The 9,340-nt window shown below is 40.1% G+C and overlaps 1 protein-coding gene across 1 annotated transcript; it reads left to right on the top strand.

The window, feature by feature from the left end:
• The first annotated feature begins 3,821 nt into the window (after nt 1–3,821).
• Nucleotides 3,822–7,666, top strand: LOC119891409. Its single transcript, XM_038703040.1, has 3 exons — nt 3,822–3,959; nt 5,341–5,994; nt 6,733–7,666. Exons 1-3 carry the CDS (start codon nt 3,911–3,913, stop codon nt 7,230–7,232), a joined length of 1,203 nt encoding a protein of 400 aa, XP_038558968.1. The 5' UTR covers nt 3,822–3,910; the 3' UTR covers nt 7,233–7,666.
• The last annotated feature ends 1,674 nt before the right edge of the window (nt 7,667–9,340 follow it).

Genomic DNA, 9,340 nt, shown 5'->3' with positions numbered 1-9,340 from the left:
GTGGGATACTTCAGTTCTCCTCCAGCCTCAGCTGACGTAACCATCTCCAGCGTGTGAGTCGTCTGTACCTCATCTTACCTCGCTGTGTGCTCGCTGACCTGGTTTTCTGCACTACAAATCTCGCTGAGAAAAAATCTACAGCCTGTCTCTCTCCTTTGAGATCAGGAAAGAAGATCCAGAAGAGGAGACAGTGCATGCTCTGCAGTTATTTATTTATTGTGGTCATATATCAGAAGCCTAGCTCTTTCTTTTGGGTGTACCAGCTATTTTACAAATTTTCCACCCACTAATCTCCAAGAGAAGATAGACTAGTAATTAGAGCTTCTTCCATTCCAGAAAGATCACAGGTTTGAACCTTGTAGCACCAAATTGTTCCTGTGTCCACCAGGTATCCTTCCTTTATGCCTTTCCTGCATACACTTTGTAAGGTGCTAAGGGGTCATATAATGGTCTAAATTTAGAAAATATACAAAACTGTATGTGTATGTGTATGTGTATGATGTAATTAGGAAAAATGCATCAAGCTCTTGACCCTGACTGTCCAGGTGTGTCGTGAGTATTTTGGAAAGGATATGCCAGCTTTTGTTTGTGTTTCCGTGTGTGTGTGTGAGAGAGAGAAGTGTGTGATGCAGGTCAACGGGGAACAGCCTGGAGGCATGCATGAGTAATGAGATGAATGTCCAGTCGACTGTCTCGGCTCCCCTCTTCCTCTGTAATTACCTATGCTGTGGCATAGGCTCATTATTTGTATGTGTTAGTAGTGTAGTGCTCCCAAGCAGTCGGCGCTGTGCATTGTACTGTGAAGAACAGTAGCCTGCATGCCCAGGAAGATTGAATCTACAAAATCTGACTTTTTCAGCCCTGTGCAAAATGTTCCCAGCATATTGTGAGGGTTAGTAAAGTTGTTGATAATTACTTGTCTAAAGATTTTAAATTTCAAAATGGTTTATCCCACTTTTGTGGCCTTTCTGACCACAAATAGTCCCAATTCAGGAGCTCCAGGGACCAAAGTCAAGACTTCTTAGGAAACTATTCCTTTAGTGTATACATATTTGTGTTTCCACTACAATTGAAAAGCTATGAAGATGAGGCAAACTGGACCAATAATGGATTACAAAGCTTTGTTTGAACTGTATTATTTGAACATGAGAAGACAACAGTACATTTATTGTATTGTTTGTAATTTACTGGAAAATAAATAGAGATAGAAAGCTAAGAAAGGTCCCCAAATTACCGTTGTGCTGCTGGTACTTTTTACTTTGTAACTATGTTAAACCAGTTAGCAAGAAAAAAAGGTAAAGTTAAGGTTTTTCTTTTCCACTCTCTTTCTATCTCGCTGTATTTCTCCAACAGTTGGGAAGCAGGTTGTTCAGTGGTGATTTAAATGTTAGTAACACAGAAAATAATTCCTTTCCCAGTTCTAATAGCCAATACCAGTGACAAACAGTGCAACTTCCAGTATTACTAACTCCACCCCGATAGTGCCTGTGCCATTGGAAAGTCCCACCCCAGCAGCAGTGTCCCTAGAACCAAAACTAAAACGTGGTTCCTGTGGCTGAAAGTTCCTGGGTTCCAAAAAGGTTACTTAAGAAGAAAATCCTTAAGCGGAATTGTTTGTTGGTGGAATAAACATTTGACAGTGGACCCCATCTTCCATTACAAGAAGAGGAACTTTTCTTGTACTCTTTTATTCCCCTGTATCCTTCTACTCAACATGTGCTAATATACTCTACAACACTCCTGGAGGCTTAAAAAACCCATTGCCTTTTCTTTTCAACTCTTATTTCCTCATTGTGACATCATGTTTTATTCTCAGTTTCTGGTGCTGAGTTGAGTTTCTTCTGAAAGTTTCCATAATCTTTCAAAAAACGTCACCACCAAAATCTGTTTCTTCTTTATCTTGTCATCTAGGGCATCATTGTAATTCAGGTAAGATTTGACTCTGCAAAGTACTGTGGGAATAATAATTTAACAGAGATTTGGATGAGAAGATAATCACTTTTAACCAGACGGAAACGGCTGTCCAAACAAAATACACCTCTTCCATCTCCCAAACTGTCTTATTTACATGCAGTTTTCTTGTTAGCTAGTAAGATAGATCAGTACATTCGAGGGCTTGGTTTTATTCTGAGTTCGGTAAGTCTAACCATGAAGACAGGCAAACAAAGTAGTTGTTCATTAAACCAAATTTCAAATTGTCTGTGTTAACAACACACATTTAACGTTAATGTGATGACATTTTTATTTGCAGGACAACGCCTTTAAGAAAGCTAGGCTAGTAGTTTCCCCCCCTGATCTTGTCTTTGTGCTGAGCTATTGCTAAGCTAGGCTAAACAATATAGAAATCGATGTATTAAACACACAGAGATGAAGTTTGATCTTCTCAAGTTATTCTTGGTAAGCCAGTAATGAGAAAATAATCTAAATGTCTCCATCTCATTGCAACACAATAAGGACATGTAGAGATAATGAACTTAAAGTGTAAAAAACACAGGCGTTCTCTTTCAAGATTACTGTTAAACACATTCCAACTGACTATAAAAGAACAAAGGCTGAAAACTCAAAATGCAAATGTGACTGCTGGAGAGCAGACTGTTTCTGCATTAGCAGCACTTTAGGACTCCCCCTTGCTAATTGCTGTGTTTGTGGATGAAAGACCGACGAGGTGAACTGTTGAAATAGAAGGAGGGACACAAGAGATCCCAATGCTCTCAATAGACATCCAGAGAATGCACAAGATGACCCATTAGCACCTCACAGCCTCTGTATGAGCCGTTTCCCTGGACGGTTTCCTGCTTGGTATTCAAAGTTTAGATTGTGGTCTCTAGGGACGTGTTCACACTTAGCAGTTAAAATGCACCTTGGGTGATCTGATCGCTTGTAAATACAGGTGTGACTGAAACCAAATAACAAAACCCCCAAAAATTTCAATGAAGGTTCTGGTCAAGGGAAATTGTATTTTTGAAACAAAGACACATTTCAAAGTCATCCTGGTGCAGTGTGTGAACTGAATTCTGTCTCAGCTGGACCCCAGAACTTTCTGAATATAACTGTGTACAAGAAACTTGGTCCAAACAGAAACTTAGCAGGCATTCAGACCAAAAATAGCACTTTGTAAAAAAAAATCAAAGGGCTATGTTGGTGGCAAAATCGCTGCACACTGCACACATTAGATACTATGAATGGCTGCAGGGTAAACAGTAGAATTACATTCTTCACAATACAAAGGAATGCACGCTTGCATGTATTTGATTGCCCTATGCATTGTGTTGCCTGCTGGATGACATGGGATTGTGTTGTGGCAAAGGTTGCTCTAGATTAAACTTGTTTGCTTTACAACACTGTAGTTTTTTCCCTGAGACCTCTGGGTTGGTACCCCACTGTGCCAACTGCTGTCTCATTGAAATAAATGAGGTGGCTGCATTTATTCATGCACTGCAGTTGTCTGTCTGAAATCAGCCTTACCATGTATGCCATCAAATTAACTCAACTGCCCAAACAGTAACAAACTGATTTCAATTTATTTAATATCTGACAGTATCAGTATAGTTTTTTATCATACATGTATTATGCTGATACTCAGCACGTTATGTGTCAACACCTGATCAGAAGTTGTTTTGCTTGTTATGAAGAAACCTATCACATAAAACTAGAACACCACTGAGATAATGCTCAAAGTGTTATTTGGGTGTGCAAAATAATATTAACAGGATTTATAGACACGAAATTCGTGCAGAATGATATTTTTTGTCATAATTGTCATCACACAGCTTTTCAATTTTCTGTATTGATTTATGTAATATTGTAATATTGTAACGCTACAGACGTCACGCGCTGAACTCGGCGTCACCCGGAAGAGAGGAGTGTCGGTGTGTGTGAGGATTGTTTACATTTCCTGCTGCCCGTTAAAATGAATCCTCTGATGATCAACTCGACCAACTCCGTTTCAACGACCAAAAGTAAGTATCCCTTAAGCAAGCGACACGTTTTGTTTGCTGTTTAATAGGCAGCAGAGAGTCAGAAGCAGACAAACAGACCTGTAGCTAGGGCAGCTAACTGTTAGCCGCTAACCTTTTAGCTGTGTTTGCTACATAGAGCAGGAATGGCTTTCTAGTTTGGGTTCACTCAGTTATTAAGCTGCTGAACCATTCGTTGCTATTTGTCTTGCTTGCCCAATGACACTCTTTTGAAGCCTTCCGAATTGGTCAGTGTTATCAGGCGTACTTATTTTGAATGTATGTGAACAGCTTGGTGGCTATCCCTCAACTTTTCACCTAGTGTGGGCATACATTGTTTCTGTACCTAAAATCTGGATAACATAACATGGATTGATAGCACAATCCATGTTATGTTATTGAACTTAGTTGAAGCTTAGATCCTTACAGCTGCAAGGCATACACATCATTTACACAGGGATGTAAAATAGTTAGCCTTTATTTTACTGAATAGTTAGGCGTCATCTTAGTTTACCTGAGCTGATTTAGCAGATTAATTCTTACTAGTTTGAATCTGTTTACTTCTTTTCTTGCTAGTGAGTATAATGGGTGTCCTGAGTTACACATCTGCAGCAGCCGGCACAATTATTAAATTATATTCTCAGACCAATGGACCCACTCAGTTTGTCACGTCCATCTAGCTCAAACTTATGCCGTCTAACACAGCAAGCTGCAATGAATCATACTTTCATGAAGTTTTAATGTTCAGAACATGTTTCATGAGAGGTGGTGTTGTATTGCATCGTACTGGAAAGCGTATCTAAAATTTTTCACAATTGAGGAAGGACTAATTATTTAGGAAGTAACACTTCTCTGTATATCTTGAAATACAGTTCAACAACGGCAAAAAATTACCAAACGGCTGAATCAACACCTCTCCAAGACAGTTTCAGCAAAAATGTGAAAACATTTTAACCTCCAAGAATGAATTATTTCAGGCTGTTTGATTTAAAAAGTGCACTCAGTTTAGTACCAGCAAAAAAGTAACTCCTGCACAGTGACTCAAATTTTTCAAAATGTTGTTAAATGGACCGCAGTTTGATCATAAGTCAACACCAAATTGGATTTCAGTTTCAGAGTCAATGTTTAGGCCTTACATCGATGCTGTTTTCCAACAACCTTGCACCTACACATGATGTGCATTTAAGTAGCTTCCTTTTCTTCATAGTTTTGTGCAAAGTTTTAGATTTCTACAAAAAATCGTCTTCGGAAGGGAGCCTTTGCATTATCATATCGAGGCCCAGTGGTAAATGTTCATTTAATGCTTGTCGCAAAAATGTTGATGAACCATAACCCCAGACCACCAGCTTTAACTGTGAAGTTGTTCATGTTTCTTTATGTACAGGAAAACGAGAAGCTGAGCGCTCAGTTAACTGGACAGTGGAGGAAACTCAGGTGCTGCTGTGCGCCTGGAGTGATGAGCGCATCCAGAAGAATTTGGCAGAAAACCTTCGCAACCGCCATGTCTTCAAACACCTCTCAACCCGCATGAGTGAAATGGGTTTCTCTCGGAGTCCACACCAGTGCCGGCTTCGGGTCAAAACTCTGAAGGCTAACTATGTGAGAGCCAAACTACAGAGGAGCGTTGACGTCACGCAGCCTTGCACCTTTAAATACTTTGCTGAGATGGATGCTGTGTTGGGCCGGAGACCTGGGGGAGGAGAAGGAGGGCCCTGTTTTGTTTCTCCAGAACGGATGGCAGAGCGTCACCTTGACTCTGGTGACAGGACTGGAAGTATCCCCTCAGATTTAAATTCTAGTACAGAGATTAGTGGACACCATTTTGGTTCCTTGGAGAGGACAGGAAGACAATGTTTGAGCTCTTTAGAGGAGAGAGGAGGCCGTCAGTCTTGGCAGTTCGACTCTGAAGTCAAGTTGGAGGAGAGAGAAGAAGATTCAACAGATGAGTTTGAGTTCAGCAATACAGGATTCTCACAGCGTCTGAGAGACAGACAGCAGGAAGTTTATTTGGAATCACCCATCCATCGGGAAATTAGTGGTAAAGTACTGTGATTATTATATAAATCATTAGAGGCTAAAAATATAACCCACCAAATTAGTGTTGGATTTGACACGTGATTTTTTGTTTTGTTTCTTATGGCCTCATAATTGTGCTGTTTTGCTAATTATGATACAGACTTCCCTTATTATTATTATTGACTTATTGAAATATAAACCTTTTTTGTCCAATTGATTTTTTCATGGCAGGTATTTATTTTAATTTTATTTTAGCTTAGCTCATCTTAGCTTTTAGCAGACGACCCTAACATCAATTGTTGAAACTGTACTTGATAAGTACTTGACTTCTAATGATGTATAAACCATAAGTACACCTTGTATTTATGCCTGTGCACATTAGCCTAATTGTGAACCTGAATCATTTTTGTTTTTGACAACGCATTGCTGTAGACAACCAGATTATAACCTGACCTAATTTTTCTCAATTATTAAATTGGTTAGATAAGATGATAATCATTAGAATATGGAATATTGACTAATATTTGACAATATATAAAAATATGATTATAGTGTAGAATGTTTCATAAATGAGCAACACAAGAATCCCACCTCTGTTTCTCAATTCTGTGAACATTTTTGTCCTACATATTTTTAAAATAACATTTTCTTTTCGATAAAAATATTTTTAAGGTCAGCAACTATCGTTTCAGCACCAAATACATTCCTGTCCTGTCAGTAATAATCTCTTCCCTGTTCTGTTTTATATCCTGGGTCATAGGTACACTAGTGGAAAACAGCTTGAGCATTCCTTCCCCACATGTAGTACCTCCTCCACCTGCTCCTCCTCCTCTTACCCAATCCAGGGCCTCGCCTGTCCCTGCACCCCCAGATCCAAGCCCCAGCACCATCCCCACCTCTGGCCACCATCGCCCTGTGTCCACCTGCCTGGAACCCGACCTCAGGCGCCTGTCGGAGTGCTTCCAGCAGCTGGTGTCGGAGACCCGTTGCTTGCTGGTGCAGCTGGAGAGTCAGCGGCAGGAGCAGGCTCGCTGGCATCAGGAGCTCTTGGTCCAATGGCTGCAGAGGGAGGAGCGCCGGCAGAAGGAGACTGCTGAGAGGGAGGAAAGGAGGGAGAAAGCTCGCATGGAGCATGAGATCAGAGTCCTGGAGCTCATCACATGTCTAGCCAGAGAACACAGGTGTAAATGTGGAGGCAGCCAGACTGTAGCAGAGGCACCTACTAGTCCAAATCATACCACGAACAAAGATGGGAAGTAGGATGCGCTCACGCCAAGGATTTTTACAGTGGTTAACCCAGAGAACACTGATGCATTCAAGCTCGGGTGGAACCAAAAAAATGCACTGATAATGATTATAGCCACAGACAGCAAACCGACACATTCAGGGTGATTGGGTTAGGCCTTAACCCAGAGTGACATGGAGTGAAATTTTAATTGAACCAAATTCACGAAAAGACCCTCAATCCTGGAGTCTGTGGGTAAAAGAGGATCAATGTTGATGATGGTCAGTCACGCTCAAAGAGGTTAGAAAAGGAAAGTACAGTTGAAGTGTAAAGGAGAAGTTGTTCTTCCCTCTATTCTCTGTTACAACATCTGTCAGGGGATTTCTTAGGTGTCAGTTGGTTACCAAATGTAATAGAATTGTTTCAGGCACTTTTATATAAATAAAAAAAAAAAGATATTTTCAACCAGTTTCGGTTTTCTGCTGGAATCTGTTTGTCAACAGGGCAGCCTTTTGGTACTAATGGAAAAGTCTTTGTCTGTACCGATAGCTGTCAACATTGACACGTTGTTACAGTCTCAATAATCCAATTGACGACTTCATCACTTCTGTTAGTGTCAGTGCAACCTGGGCAATAGCGCAAGTTAACTGCTCCAATGAGAAAACAATGATGTCCCAGCTATAAACTTGACATGTACCATCTTGGCTCTTTGCTGTCATGATAACATTAGATTATTTAAAACCATTTTATACACAGAGCAACAGTCTGAAGAAGAATAGATTAGAGGACACTTTATGTTATGGCATTATTTGAATACACAGCCATTTATTTAAATAATTTATTACAAAATACATATGGTAAACAAATAAATAACTTAATGACATATTTTTGTATAAACTTACAATGTGTTGCAAGTATATGATATATTCCACAGTGTATTAGTGTAAAAATCTATTAAATTAGATATATGTGACAAATTAAATTCTTTTATGAAAATAAGACATACTGATACATGAAATATGGCCACAGCAGTATAAACATCTTGACTATAATTTCTCTCAGCATAAAAAAAAATGTTTATCATTACTCATGAGCAGGACCAGGCTGCTCCAGGGGTGGCACAATGTGGGTAAATTCCTGATGCCGATCTTCACTGCTCGGCGTTGAAGCTATATGGGGAATGTAGCACAAACTAAAAGTTTGTGTGTATTTATTTTCCCGCTGGAAGATTTCAAATCCAGCACATCAGCCTGGACGCCACACTTGCATAACAGACCTTTAGCATAGTTCTGACATTCCAGTCAGGCTGTTTCTCCAAAAGAGTAAACAACATCTGATGTCTTCAGTCACACGCATGTCAGTGAGGCGTTTTGCAGTACCATGTCTGGTCTGATTTGTGATCTTTGCTGTTAAAGCTCTAAACCCGTTAGTGCTATAAACGTTATCAAATGAGCCACACATCCACAGCACCCTGCTTTACATTCACATGTAGCGGGATCCTATTTATTAAACCTTCAAGCAGTTACCTCATGCTGATTGTTACTTGAATAGACAAACTGGATATCTTTCACTCAGCCATTCAACACAGGCTGCCCCGAAGGTAGAAGAGTGTGAACGAGTTGAATTGGAAAAGCCCCACTTCCTTTAGCTTTGGAAATGCTGAAAACAGACTGTAATCAACACTGGTCAGCCTGGTATTCTGTTATACAGACACGTTTGACACCAGACACAGGAATACTTGAAGGATGGTCGTATTCTGTTTTGGGGTTTCTTGTCATCAAATCCCATGAAAAGACTGAAACCAACAGTTAATGGATGCTACTAACAAGTATTGTTTGTGCATCCAAAGCCTGATATATCTTATTCCTTTGTGCCATAGAGCTCCTTTGTTGTCCAAATATTATAACCCAATATTAAAACCCAACAATGACCCACACCTTTGCAACAGGTGACATGTTGAACCTGTACCATTACTTTGGTTGCAGTATATGAGAAAATTGAAAGGCCAAACTTTAAGACCTGGCCATTGTTTGTAGTGTCTGCCAACTTACCTTGTGTTTGTGTCCCGCGATGTACAACACAATGACGGCAGACCTGATCTTTGTGGTCGAACTCTGTGCACTCATTTCAGCGAAAAGCTGGA

Source organism: Micropterus salmoides, unplaced genomic scaffold (assembly GCF_014851395.1).
Source record: "Micropterus salmoides isolate LMB-PRFRI ecotype aquatic unplaced genomic scaffold, ASM1485139v1 Ms_hic_scaffold_7, whole genome shotgun sequence".
NCBI lineage: Eukaryota > Metazoa > Chordata > Actinopteri > Centrarchiformes > Centrarchidae > Micropterus > Micropterus salmoides.
Note: the sequence above shows the minus strand (reverse complement) of the source record. Positions and strands in the feature narration are given on the sequence as shown.

Bases quoted from the DNA above. Each gene is read 5' to 3' on its own strand.
- LOC119891409 (XM_038703040.1), top strand. From the start codon at position 3,911: ATGAATCCTCTGATGATCAACTCGACCAACTCCGTTTCAACGACCAAA. The intron at 3,960-5,340 runs GTAAGTATCCCT...CTTTATGTACAG, and splicing joins CTCCGTTTCAACGACCAAAA to GAAAACGAGAAGCTGAGCGC. The intron at 5,995-6,732 runs GTAAAGTACTGT...CCTGGGTCATAG, and splicing joins CATCCATCGGGAAATTAGTG to GTACACTAGTGGAAAACAGC.